The sequence below is a fragment of the Rhagoletis pomonella genome, unplaced genomic scaffold (assembly GCF_013731165.1).
Source record: "Rhagoletis pomonella isolate Grant_MI unplaced genomic scaffold, Rhpom_1.0 Rhpom_scaffold_00002, whole genome shotgun sequence".
NCBI lineage: Eukaryota > Metazoa > Arthropoda > Insecta > Diptera > Tephritidae > Rhagoletis > Rhagoletis pomonella.
Genome location: NW_023458556.1, coordinates 114,596,214 through 114,613,225, shown reverse-complemented (window position 1 = coordinate 114,613,225; position 17,012 = coordinate 114,596,214). Strand labels below are relative to the sequence as shown.

Here is a 17,012-nt window from a genome sequence, read left to right as displayed (position 1 = left end):
TCTACAGTTTTTGCGATGTTGCTTTGACCAGGGTTTGAACCCAGGCGTTGCGGAGTGAAAGCGCGCATTGCTTACCACTATACCACAGCGGCCGACGCCATACGCCATGTACACCTGAAAATATCTCGAAAGCTTATCCATAGAATAAAAAATTAACTCGATTTTCGGAATCACCGAGCAATTCTATATAGGAATTGGATATGTAGTGACGTCCGTTGAACATTTTTCCTGTAAACCAGTGTTATTTTTAAGTTTTTTTAGTGCCTTCTTTTGCCTTGTTTGCTATTTCTAGAGCCTTTTCCTGCCTATTTCGCAATATTGCCTTTTTTATAGATTTTTGAGTTCCCGAAAATCCGTTCCCTGTTTATGGTAGATGGATAGACATGGTTCCGTGTGCAGAAGTGGAAAACTTTTGACTGCCATTCACTTGGGAGTGGCCAGAAGCGATTCTTGTGCGTACGGTTCAAATCGCAACTCACAACGTCCGGATATTTATATCCACGTATCCTCTGGGTAGCAACCAAACACCCGTTTGGGAGCGAGCTAAAGTGAGAAGGCGTAAAAGTTCGCGTGCGCTGGGTTTGGGTCCCGCCACGTTAAAACCCCGCCCAATGAAAAAGAACAAACAGCCTCGGATGATAACCTTTTTTTTTTGATTACGACCACGGAAAACGAATAAAGGACTATGATTCAAGGGTATGCACCTGGAATATCAGGACCCTTAATGGGGAAGCCTCTGCCCGGCTGGTTGATTTCCTCCGGAAGACAAAGGCTGTCGGAAAATTCAGCCTCCACGACGAAACGTCCGATAACTGACTGAGGCTGATCGACTTCGCCGGGGCCCGAAACATGGTAATATGTAGTACTAGGTTCCAGCATTAGAACATCCACCAAGCTACATGGCTGTCTCCATATCGAAAAACGAGAAACCAAATCGACCACATTGTGATAGACGGAAGGCATGCTTCCAGCGTTTTAGACGTACGTACACTCCGAGAGCCTAACATCGACTCGGACCACTATCTTGTTGTGGCCAAGATACGCACCCACCTCTGGGCAGCAAAAAATGTGCGCCCAACAATGCAAGGAAAGCTTAATGTCGAAAAGCTGCAATCACATCAGACGGCCACTCGACTTACACACCTGCTCTGTGAGAGCACTCTTCAACAATCCGACATAAGCGAGCAGTCGGACCACATTTTCCGATCATTAAGTACCGCCGCCGAAGATGGGTTTAGATTTCAGCGATCCCGAAAAAACAACTGGTACGATGAGGAATGTCAAGAAGCCGCAGAGAAAAAGGACGCCTCCTATAGGGCCACTGAAGAAGGAAGCGAGACGTATTTTCCGCAATAAGAAGAGAGAGACCGAAATACGTGAGTGCGAAGAGCTTGAAATGCTAGCCGACAGGAAAAATGCCAGAGGGTTAGGCGACTTACTGAAGGTTTCAAGACCAGGGCGAACTTCTGTAAGAACAACAATGGCGACCTAGTGACCGATGTTTAGAATGTACTTAAATTAAGGAGGTACCACTTTTCCACCCTACTGAATGGTAGCAGCGCTGAAATTAGCGGACGGTGGAGTCGATGTTCCACCACCTGACTATGACGAGGTACGAATAGCGATAGCGCGCTTGAAAAACAACAAAGTTGCTGGAGCTGACAGCCTGCCAACTGAGCTATTATGGTATGGTGGCGAGGAGCTGATAAGGTACATGCATCAACTCTTATGTAGAATGAACGCATGCCCGACGACTGGAATTTAAGTGTGCTCTCGCCCAATCCACAAGAAAGGCGACCCGCCATTCGCGCCAACTACCGCGGAATCAGCCTTCTAAGCATAGGTTATAAGGTCGTATCGCATGTATTGTACGAAAGACTGAAGCCCACCGACAACGAACTGATTGGACCTTATCAGTGTGGCTTTAGGCCTGTCAAATCCACCATATATCAGGTATTCTCAACACGCCAAATCTTGGAAGAGACCCGCGAAAATAGGATCGACACACACATTCTATTTGTCGATTTCAAAGCCGCTTTCGACGGCACGAAGAGAAGTTGTCTTTATGCTGCGATGTCTGAATTTGGTATCCCCGCGAAACTAATACGGCTATGTAAAATGACGTTGAGCAATACATCAGCTCCGTCAGAATAGGGAAGGACCTCTCCGAGCCGTTTCATACCAAACGAGGTTTCAGACAAGGTGACCAGGGTTGCCAACAATACTTAGCTATGAAGTGCCATATTGAGGATAAAACAGTGCCAAAATGTGCCAAATAGAAAAATAAAAGTGCCGAAAAAGCTGTCATTCTGTTTAAATCTTCTCATTTAGCATTAAAATTACAAACACATTCCTAAAATAAAAGTCCAATACAAAGTAAGACAAACCAGTTGTATACACTAAAAGGATTTCACACAAATGAATTGAAATATTATTATTTTTCAAAAGTGCCAAATTAAAAAATTAAGTGCCATTTGAAGTAAAATACGGCCAAAAATGGCACGGTTTGAGCCAAGTTGGCAGCCCTGAAGGTGACTCCCTCTTGTGTGATTTCTTTAATCTGATTTTGGAGAAGATAATAAGAGCCGCAGAACTAAACCGCTCAGGCACAATACTTTACCAGAGCGTACAATTGCTGGCGTATGCCGACGACATCGATATTATCCAAAACCAAGGACTACGTCTGTTCTTCCCTCTCCGGATTAGATAGAGAAGCGAAGTGAATGGGTCTGGTGGTGAACGAGGACAAAACGAAGTATCTCCTGTCATGACACAAACAGTCAGAGCATACGCGTCTTGGCACCCACGTCACTGTTGACAGTTACAAGTTTGAAAAAGTAGACGACTTCGTTTATTTGGGAACCAGCATTAACACCAATAATAATGTCAGCCTCGAAATCCAACGGAGAATCACTCTTGCCAACAAGTGCTACTTTGGACTGAGTAGGCAATTGAGAAGTTAAGTCCTCTCTCGTCGTATAATAAGTCCATAAGTCCCTCATTATGCCTGTGCTGGAGTATGGCGCGGAGGCATGAACAATGAAAACACCTGATGAAGCGGCTCTTGGAGTTTTCGAGAGAAAGATTCTGCGAAAGATTTACGGACCTTTACGCGTTGGCGATGGCGAATACCGCAGACGATTTAACGATAGGCTGTATGAGCTCTACAACGATATAGGCATAGTGCAGCGAATTAAAATTCAGCGGCTCCGCTGGCTTGGCCATGCCGTTAGAATGGACTGAAACGCTCCTGCTCTAAAAGTATTTAACGCGGGCCGCGATGCTGGTAACAGAGGAAGGCCTCCTCTGCATTGGAAAGACCAGGTGGAGAAGGACTTGGCTTCACTTGGCATTTGCAATTGGCGTCAGTTAGCACAGAAGAGAAATGACTGGCGAGCTGTTTTGGCCTCGGCCAAAATCGCTTAGGCGGTTACAGCGCCAATAAAGAAGAAGAAGGTGGATATACATTATAGAGAATGCTGGTCTATTGTGTCATATAAACCTAGCAGTTTTAAGGACGACAGAGAGTTAATATACTTATGTAGTCACATTTATTCGTCTTCCTTAGGTGACCGCTAGGTATTTTCGCAAAGAGTTGCATTGGGATTTCCGCCGTAAACGTCATTATACCTGCTATATGCCTGAACCTTAACTTTGGGAGAGTAATTACCTACCTAAATCTCTAGGAGCTGAAATGAGTTCTCTCAGTCAGCTTTTATAGGTAGCCTCTGCTCATAACTCTTCCAGCCTAAAATGCCCATAGAACTTGCATAGAATACTTGGCTAACCCTAATAGCCCAGTTATGCATACTTGCACTGCCATACCATTTTTACGTAAAAATCAAAACCCAACAGAATTCTACATGTTAAGTGCAATGTGTTGGGTAGCCGCTTACACGCAAAGCCTGTTTAACAGATTCTTATGTGACAACTCTCATGCAAAGCTAAGTATGCATAACTGGGCTAAAACCCCGTAAAGCCTTCTCATCTTCTTTCAATATCTTCCACATTTTTTGTGTCATACAAAAGGAGAGTATGATTAGGCATTTATAGAGCATAATTTGTGTTCGTCAAGAGATGACTCTGCTTTTCAATTTCCTTCCGAGCCCAAGGTAGCACATTTTGGCAAGAGTTTTACTTCGCTTGATCCCCAGGCAGACAAGCAATAAGTTTAAGTTATAACAGTGGTGATTGTCCCAATACGCGAATACCTATGGTCAAGGAGGTACTTTGTGTCGTCCTCGTTCACCGCTGGACCAATATCTTTTGCCTCCTTCTCTAAACTGGAAAATTATGCGTTAACGATTCTGGGGTTGAAACCGACGATTTTAATGTCAACTGCCTAAGATTACGGTACCGCGCTTCTGCAATTCAGATTGATAGCCTGTATTGCCATTCCCGACATTAGTTTAAAGGAATCGTACGAAATTAATTCTCCTCGCCTAAAATCACGTTTGGCCTCGAACAGAGTGGAGGCGTTCTTCCCGTCACTTTAAATATCTGTAATAGTTTTGCAAGGATCCCAAAGTTAGTAATGGCGTCGTGCTCTTGAAAGCGGTTTTCAAAATTTACGAAATGGGGTTGGGTGTCGATTTGCTTATTCAGTGTTTTTTCTAGAATGCACTGTGAAAATCTGGTCAAAAGTGGACTAGCAAGTTCTGATGCCAGACTATTAAGGCAAAGTTAGTTGGTTCATGGAAAGCTTCATTCTTTCACACAGTAACGTCTCTTAAAAATTTATTTCATTATCTAAGGCTATTTATTGGAAAAGGTTTCCAATTATACGTTATAGTTCTTAGAACGAGAAATCGTTTTAAAATAAAAAAATATTATACAATTTTTTAAATCCTCGTTTACATATACATATGTATTCTGATATTACATTCTAGATATGCCAAAATCTGAAAGAGGATCCTGAATGGACCGTTGTGCAACCAAATCCGAACGCGTTGGGACCTTACGCCTACAGACGCAACCAATGGGTTGGCTACGATGATGAAGCCATTGTACGCAAGAAAGCTCAATATGTCGTCGAAAACGGCCTAGGCGGTATAATGTTTTGGGCCATAGACAACGATGATTTCCGTGGCACTTGCAGCGGCAAACCATATCCACTGATAGAAGCGGCCAAAGAATCGATGTTAGAGAGCTTGGGGTAAGAAATATTTAGCTAAACTTAAAATTCCGTATAAACCTCAACGTTATTCCTCTTATAGACTTGGAATTAACGAAGTCGCCAAACCAAACGTGCCCAAGAAGCCTTCACGTTCGCGCAGTCGTGAAAATTCATCTTCGAAACTCAACCGGATTGGTGGCAACAGCGATGGTAAAGGCTCCTCCAGTCGCACAACCTTGAGTAGTGGACGGCGACGAACGCAGTCAGCGACCTCCACTACTACAACACGTGTGCCTGAGACCACAATACGACTCACCAATGCAGAAGGTTCCTCATTGTATATTGGCGGTCGTGTTACAACGCCAGCACCACCGACCACACCAGATCCTGGAGCTGGTGAGTAAGACGCAGGAAAAAAAATTGCTCATATCAATCAAAATTATCTTTGGCTCGTAGATTTCAAATGCGAAGAGGAAGGGTTCTTTCAACATCCGCGCGATTGCAAGAAATACTATTGGTGTCTGGACAGTGGACCGTCTGGCTTAGGCATTGTGGGCCATCAATTTACCTGTCCCTCTGGCCTATATTTTAATCCCGCAGCCGACTCGTGTGATTTTGCGCGCAATGTACCCTGCAAAACCAAAAAGTTGGTGCTGAGTTATATTTAAAAATCTTCTTTAAGTATTTATGCAACAATATTAAATTTTTTAGAACCACGACCGCGGCACCTATCAGCAGTACTACTACAACAACCCCCACGCCCCGTCCCACAGCTTCCCTGAATCGAATCACGTCTGCTACTTCACGCACATCTTTCTTTAGAACTACTTCAACCACTACCTCGACCACTTCATCTCCCATAGAATATGAAGACGAAGAGGAAGAATTGGGAGAGGATTTGCCTACTCATTTTAAAGAAAAAGATGCTGAAGAAGATCCACAGGTCATAAAAGAGCTCATCGAGCTGATTCGCAAGGTAGGTGGAATTGAGGAGCTGGAAAAACATTTGCTACGTAAGGATGATGGCACAATATCAATTAAAAGCAGCTCCAGTGAATCGAATGCGGCCACGACTCAATCGCCGATTAGCAAAGATCTCTACGACAAAGTACTTAGCAAACCCAATACCTACAATTCGTTCCGTAATCGCTTCACATCGTCGTCACTGTTTCGAAAGTCAGGTCAGACGAATAAACAGGAAGAAGCAAACTCCAAATTTGAAAGTGATGAATCACAATCTAGTGAAGGCACCAGTAGTAGTAGTTTTTCAAAATATTCTTCTGTTGTGCGTGGCAACAGCAGGCAGGGTCCCCAAAATGAGGGTCTAGACAAATTGTCGGATTTCGATGGCTTCCTAAAAGAAAAGAAACAATATGTTACAATTAATAGAAATAGAGGCTCATTTAGAGGACAAGAGGATGAAGGTGAAGTAGAAGAAAAACCAGGCGCAGAGCGTGAAAGCAAAGATGATGAAGAGGAGGAGTTGAACATTAAAGATAAAACTACAAGGCGACCGACGAATACAGTGACACCCTCGTATGGGAGCATACGACGTGCGCGACCATCGACGGTGCGAACCGAAACAGAAGAGGAATCTGTTAGCGACGAAGAAGTGAGAACTAATGAGCAAAAAGAAGATAAGCGAACATACAGTACATTTAGTCGGAATCGCGGCAGGTATACAACTACTGAAAGCAACCTAGGACCTGAGGAAGTTGAAACTAATTCAAAGAAGTAAGATAATAATCATAAAAGTTACTTAAGCTTACAAATAAATGTATGTACATTAGACTGCATCACCAAAAAAAGTTGCGTTTTTTCCGCCGGGATTACAAAAGTTATTATATTTTAAGACGTTCACCAAAATATTTGGGAAAAATATTAAGATTTAAGTGAGCTGGACCGATTTGAAAACACCTCCAAAAATGGAGTTATTATATTTTAAGACGTTCACCAAAATATTTGGGAAAAATATTAAGATTTAAGTGAGCTGGACCGATTTGAAAACACCTCCAAAAATGGAGTTTTTTATGAATAAAAATAGTTTCGTAAAGAACTTTTTGAAAAAACTCCCCTCAGATGACAAAACAGATTAAGCTTAAAAAATCTACATACAAATATTTAAAAATATTTTCAACGGAATCGTAAGAGTGAGATTTTTGATGCTGTTTTTTTTTTACTTTTTTCAAAGATTGATTTACGAAAAACTTGAATAACTGGGCCAAAACTATTCTAATTTAGACATATGGGATCCCAGTAGATAGGTATTTTAACACTGTTTTTATTTCTGTAAAAAAAAAAATCATTCGTGTCCCAATTTTCTTTTTTTCAAATACCAATACATCTTAATTCAACTTTGAATGACGTTCATTCATCATACCTTTCTCTTTCGTCCTTTGAATGAGTTTATTAGCAAAGAAATAAAAAGGGTTAGAATATACCTTTCCACCGACACCTCTTAAGTCTAAATCAGAATAATTTAGGCTCAGTTATTCAAGTTTTTCTTATACCAATCTTTGAAAAGAGTTAAAAAACAGCATCAAAAATCTCATCATTACGATTCCGTTCAAATTTTTTTTTAATTTTTAAAAAATATTTTTATGCAAATTTTTTAAGCTTAAATCGTTTTATCATTTGAGGGGATTTTTAAAAAAAAAATTTTTAAGAAACTATTTTTATTCATAAAAACCTCTATTTTTGGAGGTATTTCACTTAAATCTTAATATTTTTTTGAAATATTTTGGTGGACGTCTTAATATAATAGATTTTATAATACCAATGGAAAAATAGTACCGATTTTTTTTTTGTATGAGGAGTGATGCAGTCTAATGTACATATGTATGTATTTTAAAGAAAAAAGTAAGATTTAGAGCAATGGTAAAAAAGAGCATATTCTTGTTAACCGAAAGCACGAGGCTTGAAATCGTAATACTTTCCAAGAGACAATGGCTTATGCCACCTTGAATCAAGGTAGCTATTCTGTAACAAGTTGACGGCAACAAAATATGAACTCAGGTCTATGCTCTGGCATAGAACTAATTGCTGAGTCTTAAACGTGTCCATTTACTATGAAGGCCCTCTACTGTTCGCAGTGTTTGCAATGCTTAGGTTCATGAACTATACAAATGAGAACAGATAGATGGTCAAATAATTTACGTGTTACATGTATAGTAGTAGCTAAACTGCACTGAAGGTTTTTCCCGAATTTTGGTGTGTAATCTGCACTGAAAATTTTATGTAGTTGACGTAAGTAAACTTTTTTCTCAGAGTGGCATTGTTTTTTACAAATACGTTCTTTTTAACCACAAATTCACTCTGGTTTAGTTACCTCGGCACAAGGACATATTGGGGAGGAACTTGATAGGCAGTGAAATCCCAGCATGAAAACAGATGGCTATGTTCTTCTATGTAGTTGCAGAAATTCTTAGATTACGTTACCACATACACTCAGAAAAAGTCGGCTAAATATATTTGTCTCAACACATGATTTGGTAACTATAACCAAATAATGTAACTATAACCAAATCATGTGTTGAGGAAAACGTAACTAAACGACTAACGTCGATGTAACTAAACTCTTGTAGTATTGACAAACAAATATTCAGAATATAGTCTTTCTCTCAATCCTAGAGGTGTTAAGTCGCTTGCCGCTCTTTTAACTGGCTAATATAAGTTTGGTTAACAGCGATACAGTGCTATTTTTTTGTCAGAACTAGCACAAAAAACGGGTGCAGGAATCAGCACTCACTATATAAAAACACAGAATATAAACTTGTGTAATACTTCTTAAGCACACACTGAGAAAAAGAATAAAGCATATCCTGGTTGTTCTGCAAATTCAGGAAATGTGTCAAACGATAGCCAAGGTTGTATTTCTTCTTGTTTACAAAACAAAAAGTAATAAAGAAAATCATACAAGTGTCTGCATTTATTAAAATTTGGTTAAATATATATATTTTATAAAATGGAAGTAAACAGCAATGTTTTTGAAAACACAAATATTCGTATTTGAAAACTTTTTGTTACGAGTATTTGCTATAAACTTACAGTAAAATAACAATAAACAAAAACCCATTTGATATTTATTTCATGTTGGTTATTTGCGTTCCCGTACACTTCTGCATTTGTTACTCTAAATTGAGAGAGGAAATTGTAGTTTGACAGTTCCACAGATTTAACCCAAGGTATATTCAACAAGGTAGAAGTGACAACTCAGTCGAGCTCTCATAGCTGACTGTTATGTAAAAAAATAAATTAACCCTTTGTTACGCATTTACCATATTTGATAAAATTCAATAGGCCGTATGCCCACTTAAACTTAAAATTGTTTGAAAAAATCGAGTAAAGCTTAATTTTCTTAAATCAAGTTTTTTATAGGAGCTGAAGTAAAGATAAACGAATATGGCAATTTGGGATTATTCATAAGTCAGCATACCATGCCATCCTCTTAGATCTACAAGTAAAAATAGAAGCATTTCTGCTCATAAACACCAAAGCCGATATAATTTCTGCTCTTTTCTTATTTTAAGTAGGGATGTGCCGGGTTTCCGATAGATATCCGGAATCCGGCTTATCCGGCCGGATACTAGCTAAAATCCGTCCGGATTTCTGGTTTACGATTATAGAAATTCTATTTAAAAATCTAGTTCAGATTTTTTTTTTTTTTATTTCTATAATCAAATTTAATAGTATCTAATTAGTAATTAAGAGTTAAAAATGTATATATCTTTCATTATGAAAAGAAGCATTTCCACATTACCGGTCAAGAACCCATTTCTATTTTCAACATAAATGCCACCCGATGCAGTAAACACTCTTTTTTAGGTCACTGGGAAAGGTTCGCAGAGATACTTCATTGCCAGTGTAAACAACTTTGGAAATTCTTACGATTATAGTAGGGAGGTTGCACATTTGTTAGTGTTTGGTCGGGCTTCTCCTCCGATTTGTGGCGTGCGCCTTGATGTTGTCACACAAAGCGGAGCGACCTACATCTTTACGCCGACTATGAACGACGATTGTATTTTTATGGGAAGCTGTTTTCCTTGCTGAAATACATACATAAACCTTTTTTTATACCTTTCATGAGCATGAAATGGTATTATAACTTTGGTCCGATGTTTGTAAGTACCAGAACAAAAAGAGATAGACCCATGAAAATGTATACTTATATGATCAGAACGTCGAGCTGAGTTGATATAGCCATGTCCGTCTGTCCGTCTGTCTGTCTGTTTGTATGCAATCTAGTCTCTCAGTTTTCGAGATATCCGGATCAAATTTGGTAGGTGGGTGTATTTTTATAATGTATTAATCATTTGTCGGAACCGGAAGAATCGGACCACTATAACATATAGCTCCCATACAACTGATTGTTCAGATATGAGATTTTTCATTATAACTTCTCCATTTATGCAGCTACGAACATGAAATTTTGCAATACTTGCACCCATTATCAACAAAATACTTACAGTGAAAATTACAAAGATCGGGTAACTATAACCTATAGCTCCCATACAACTGATTGTTCAGATATGAGATTTTTCTTTATAATTCATCCATTTATGTAGCTAGGACCATGAAATTTCGCGCTGTTTTCACTCATTATCAACAGAAGACTTACAGCGAAAATAACAAAGATCGGGTCACTATAACCTGCAGCCCCCATACAACTGATTGTTCAGATATGAGGTCTTTTATCATAACTCCTCCATTTATGCAGCTAGGAACATGAAATTTCGCACCATTTTCACTCATTATTAACAGAATACTTACAGTGAAAATAACAAGGATCGGATGACTACAACATATATCTTCCACATCTGATTGTTCAGATATGGGATTTTACTGTAAAACTCCTTTATTTGAACAGCTAAAACCGATAAATTTCGTAAGATATTTTATAAATAATAATACAAAGTCTACTGAGAAAATCGTCAAAATCTATGCTGTATAAGCTTTATCTCCTATAGCACTGATTGTTAAGATACCAGTTTTTGCCATATATCTCCTTTATGTACGAAACTAAACCCAATAAATTGTGTTACCGGTTTACATACCGATCACATAGCGGTGAAAATTACTTAGATTGGTGTCATATAAAATATATCTTCCATATCTCTGATTGTTTAGATGCGATTTTTTATATAAGTATGTAACTCCTCTATCGATGTATGCAGATGTATTCAAAAGCAGTAATCTGTCAAAGTAAAATTTGCAGATGTTCATGAAAGGTATGAAGCCTTCGGCATAGCCGAAGACAGCGCTGTTCTGACTTGTTTTATTTTATGTTGGGTTCAACCGGGCTTGAATCCAGGTCCTGCGTAATGTTAGCGCGCACTGCTAACCGCTATACGACAGCGGCCGTCTATGACTCCACCAAATTAAAGGATCTTCTTGTCTGGGTATAAGGGGCAGCTGTACATATTTCTCCATTTCTCCATCGTATGGGTATCCACTAGGGATGTTGCGAATGTGGAATTTTAGACAACCGCGGATGCGAATGCGGATGCGAATATCTAACTGCTAACATCCGCGGATGCGGGTGCGAATGCGGATGTCAAGTATTTTTAAGAAACAATTAGAATCAAGCATAATTACGAGATCTTTGTTTAAACAGCGCTTACAAGCCAAACCAGATGTGTCAGGTTTTCTAAAGCTCTTTAAAAAAAATTCTTCATTCTCATTCCTTTGGATGTTTCAGAATTAGGGGAATCTGTAACATCATGAGCGTTTTTCGAATTTAGTTTCTGTTATTTTGTAATACTTCCTTCTGCGACTGGTTTGAAAAATTTGTGCTTATAGCGAGCTAAATATGTGGATATGGAAAATAAATTATTATTTTGCAGGAATGAAATTTTGAACAAAATTGTGTTTTTAAAGTCGTGGCTGCCAGCCGAATCGGATCAGAATATTGTTATTTAAAAAAAACACCCTGTTTTTTTATAAGCATTTGAATCTCTCGTAATTTTTATCTAATTAAAGGTCAGACCTATAGTTTTTTAATTATTTGAGCATCGATTCTCTTTATTTAAGGAGCTTACTCTTTGATTTTAAATAACAAAGAAGGGGCAGTTTTACAACAGAAGTTTTAGGATGCAATGTATATCCCTATGAAAAAAATATTGCCGGACAAGTAAACAAAATTACTGTTTTTAAAATTTTTGCTAAAAATAAATTCCCCAAAGAGCCCCATTTGAAATTATTGAAACAAATATATATGTAACATTAAAAGAAAATCTCGAAAATTTGGTTAAGAATTACAGTGTACACTTTCTTCTTTTGCGTAGTTTCTAGTAGTTTTTTTTTTAAGATTGGCCCAAAAAAAACATAATAAAGAAAGAAAGCAATGCAATTATTTAAAGCACAGGAAAAAAAATTTTCTAAAAAGACTATGTTCTCTTTGACGTACGTCAAAGGTCAAGTAGAAGTTGGATCTTGTATGACTGCCCATTGATAGCTCGGTTATATAGCTTAAGAAATAATATGTTTAAAGACATTTTTATCAAAGTTGATAAATATGACATTTCACCAGTTTTATTACACAAATACACCCACGAACGCAGGCAAAAATATTGGCTACAATTTGTCATTTTGTTTGCCATATATACGTTTTATCGGTGCACTTGCACAACGAGTGCTAAATTTAATGTGGAAGCTCCGCGGTTGCGAATGAGAATGCGAATATTCGCAACAACCCTGGTATCCACATCAAAAAACTGAACTCAGTATCAGAGCCCTTGGCGATTTCCCCAAAGCATTGCCAAATATCCTCGTCTCGCTCTTCAATAGAAGCTTTCACTAGAGTTCGGCCTTTTTCATATGATTCTGCAGGTTTCTCCATGCTACTGATTTATATTTTCGAATTGTTTAGTTCAACAATGAAGCCTTACGGAGCAATTCGGGAAACGAAACGGTATATACATAACCATGCATATTAGTTCGATTCTCATCACATTTTAAAATAAAAAAATCAATCACGCGTTTTTTCTTAGCGGCGTTCATTGTTATTTATCTTTTTTCATTGACGTTTCTCCTCTATTTACCAAAAATAATCGAGAAGTCTGGGTTGCAGACAGAGAAGTTATCTTTTTAATACAGGATTATATCATAACTTGGATTTCAGTAGAGAAATTTTGTATTCCTTATTACGTATTGGATAGTTCAGCTCGAAAAAGCAGATAATCTAGCAACACAAAAAAACCTAATACAACAATGTTGTGAAATTTATTAAGGGCAGCAGTCTACCGGATATCCCATCTGATATCCGAATCCGGCTCTTATTTTTTACAGGATATCCGGAATCCGGTTATCCGGAAAAATCTCTTTCCGGCACATCCCTAATTTAAGCTTTACAAAAAGCACGTTAACTTGTCTATTTTAAAGAATAGTTAAACTTAACTACAGAAATTTCTATGGAATTTTCTGTACTTAAGTTTAACTAATGATTTAAATACACTTTAAAATTGATAAGTTAACGGCCTTTACTCTGGATTTATTTAAAAAGATAAAAAAATAGAACGAAAAATTACACTGAAGATGGCACAATGCCGAAACCGGTTTGTCTGCAAACCAAACTTGACAAGGGATGACGGAAATTCGTTCCAAAAAAAATCATAAAAAAATATCTTATCAAGTATGAACCTACGGATACGGATATTCTATATGGGTAATTTCCAATCAAAGTGCTATTTTTTGTCCCATCTTTCCCATTTTTTTTTTTGTGGTGGTAAAAACGAAAAATCAAAAACTGCATTATACGATCCAAATAATAAGCCACCAACAAAGCTGTTTTTTATTATTGTAAGCCGTTTTGTTTTCTTTTGAGAACGGTATTTCTTTGATATATTATATCTACTCCATATTAAAATTTTTATCCCCACTCCGGTTATTCGATAATCAATCTTAAAAAAAAAATTTAAACAAAGAAACATTGAAAAAAGGAGTAAATGTTTGTCAATGACTACCATAACATTTTTTGTTTTAGTTATTCTATTTTTGCCTGAAAATATTTATCAGCATAAGTATGGCTCTCTATTACCTTGTTTATACCTACGCAAGACCGAATTAACAAAAAGCTAAATTGACTCAAGACAGATTTCTTTCAAGCATTTATACCTGTGTCGTTATAGCGTACTCGCAGAAACCGTATTCAAAAGTAAACAACTTTTGTTATTTTTATTCGATATTTCTTAAATAATTAAATTGCGTGGTGGACCGAAATGGAAGCGAACAAGAATTCAACTTGGTTATAATAATAATTCTAATTTAAAACGGGCTGTGTAAAGATAACCAGCCTTTTTTCACTTCGCGTTTAATGAGTGATGTGTTTTCTAACCGATGTTAGAAATAAAAAACCGATTTGAAAACAAATTCGAGTCAATACACTTTTGAATTTCTGAGCGTATTGAAAGTTGGTTTATGCTTAATGTGACCAACCGTACTTCTTTCGGAAGTACAGTACTTCTTTTTTATAAGCTTTTATTCGCTCTTGTACTTCGTACTTCGAAGTACAGTCAAATGTACTTCTTTGCGATATTTTGTAGGTCAGGGGTGAGATTCTGTAACCAGTTAGCGACAATTTTCGGATCGGATATAAATGTTTTTACATCAAAAAGTGCGATAGAAATTCGAAAATTGTCGCTAACTGGTTACAGAATCTCTCCCCTGGTCTTGTACCTCTCCGATCTTCTGGGCGATAAATTCGCCATTAAAGTCCTGCACAGCTGCAAAGGGCTCTGAAGATGTCGTGCAATTGGTTGAACCCTATTTATGCGAACTGGCTTGGAGGGTAGTCAGTGTTGCGTTCATCGCGAAGGCCGGAAAGGTTCGTTTTCTAAACACGCTAGAGATACTGATAGAGCTGTACATAAGAAACGCGATTCCTCGTGACTGTCTTTCAAGAGCTTTTTGGAAGAAAAGGTCGGTGAATACCGCTCTGCACACATTGGTAAAGTGGTCAGAGGAAGCCTTCCCGCATGAAGTTTATGCAGTAGGGGCCTTCTTCGATATCGAGGGGTTCTTCAGCAATGTCATTCCAGAGGCAGTAGTCAAATATATTCATAATCTGGGGGTCGAAAGCAATCTAATAGGGTTTATCTACAGCTTACTTCGTGACAGAACTGTCGCGGCGGAGTGGGGGAACGATTGCACTCAGTCCAGAGTCAATAGGAGCACTCCACAAGGTTGTTCTATCTCCCCTGCTCTGGATTGGGGTTGTAAACGACCTTCTAGAGGAACTGGAAAAAGTGGGCTGTCGGGTGATCGCCTATGTAGATATGGAAGTTTTGGTTGAGGGACGATTTCTGTACACCCTTTTTGATCTGGCTCAAAGTTACCGTAACCAGGTAACTGGGTGACTGACAGGTAACAAGATCAATAGAAATAAGGTCAATTGACACTATTTCGTGCACTGGTGAAAAACAGAGTTAAATGACATTATTACCGTTTCACCATAGATATTATTGCCCTTTTAAACACTAAGGGCCAATTTCACAGTGCGTAGTTAACTCAGAATCGGCAGTTAACTAGAGATTTTCAGTACAAAAATCTGTAGTTATCTGCCGATTCTGAGTTAACTACGCATTGTGAAATTGGCCCTAAATTTGCGTAGCTTCGCGGCGGCCGCGTCTGCGCACCACGCAGAGCCGCGCTTGAGCATTGTTACCGGTATTTCCATTTGAATGAGGAAGTAGCATCATTTACTTTGTTTCCAAATTTTTGTTGACTTTATTTCGCTTTTGAAAAGGTAATAATGTCAATTGATTTTATTTCGCACCAGTATACGAAATAGTGTCACTTAACCTTATTTCCGTTGATATTGTTACCTGTATCAACTAGGTGACCGATCAACGGCGGCAGTCGTGGAAGCATAACATTGAGGAAAGGGTAGGAAAAGTATTGGCTGCCTTGTACTGCTGTAGGGGAGCTATCTGTAAAAGGTGGGGTCTCACCCAAATTAATTCATTAGCTCTAGGAAACCAGATTTAAGCCTATATGGTTTCAAGGAGCTCTTGTCTGGTGGAACTCACTAGAGAAGGCTACACTTGTAAAACAGGAATTAGCCAACCTTCGGGAGGCGAAGATGGAAGAATTTGGCTGGCACTTCTAAACTTAACTTCTTTGAGCTATGAAATAGTTGGTCACATTATTTATGCTTCCGTTTTGAATCACAGCGAACTGGGTCAAATCACTTTATGTGTTGGTATAAACAAGGTATATTACAATATTGTCACTCCGAGTTTTCCAGAATATCAATTTTTTTTTAATTTTGCCATGATATTAACATAAGTTGTTTTACTTGTCTAAGTGCATTGCAGTTAAGAAGCGCAAAAAGTTATTGATCGAATGGCATAGGAAATAACTTAATAAAAGTAATTATTTTGTGCTTTTAAGTGAATTTATCATGGTCACACTTAAAATAAGATAATTACCAATGCCCATTATTGCTTAAGGAGTTTCAATGATTTCCTTGTTTTTATATTTTAGTGAAATAAAACCCTTAGAAAAAAACCAAAACATGTGAAATATTTCCAGAATATGATTTTTAGTTAAAAAGGATTTTTGTTTAAATAGCTTATTTCTCCAAAAGTGTTCAAATGGCATATATGGGTAATTTTTGCTGAAGAAAGATCAAACAAAAAGCCTGCCTCCCAAGAAAAACCTCACGCTAACGTCATAAAGAAGGTGGGAAAACTTCAACATTAGCTTATCTGATAAATGAGTATCGAAGTGAGCCTGAAAGCAGTTTCGTATTCTGCGCAAATTTTCACGTCAGTAAACGATTTCAGAGGATAAATTTATCAATCTTAAAAAATATAAATATAAATATAAATATAAATATAAATATAAATATGAATATAAATATAAATATAAATATAAATATAAATATAAATATAAATAT

At 37.9% G+C, this 17,012-nt stretch overlaps 1 protein-coding gene across 1 annotated transcript in view; it reads left to right on the top strand.

The window, feature by feature from the left end:
* Positions 1 to 17,012, top strand: part of LOC118757213 (serine-rich adhesin for platelets-like) — a 258,283-nt gene that overhangs the window by 221,376 nt on the left and 19,895 nt on the right. The window contains 4 exon segments of the mRNA XM_036491945.1: positions 4,890 to 5,155; positions 5,217 to 5,512; positions 5,573 to 5,762; positions 5,828 to 6,850. Coding sequence (XP_036347838.1) covers positions 4,890 to 5,155; positions 5,217 to 5,512; positions 5,573 to 5,762; positions 5,828 to 6,850 — 1,775 coding nt within the window.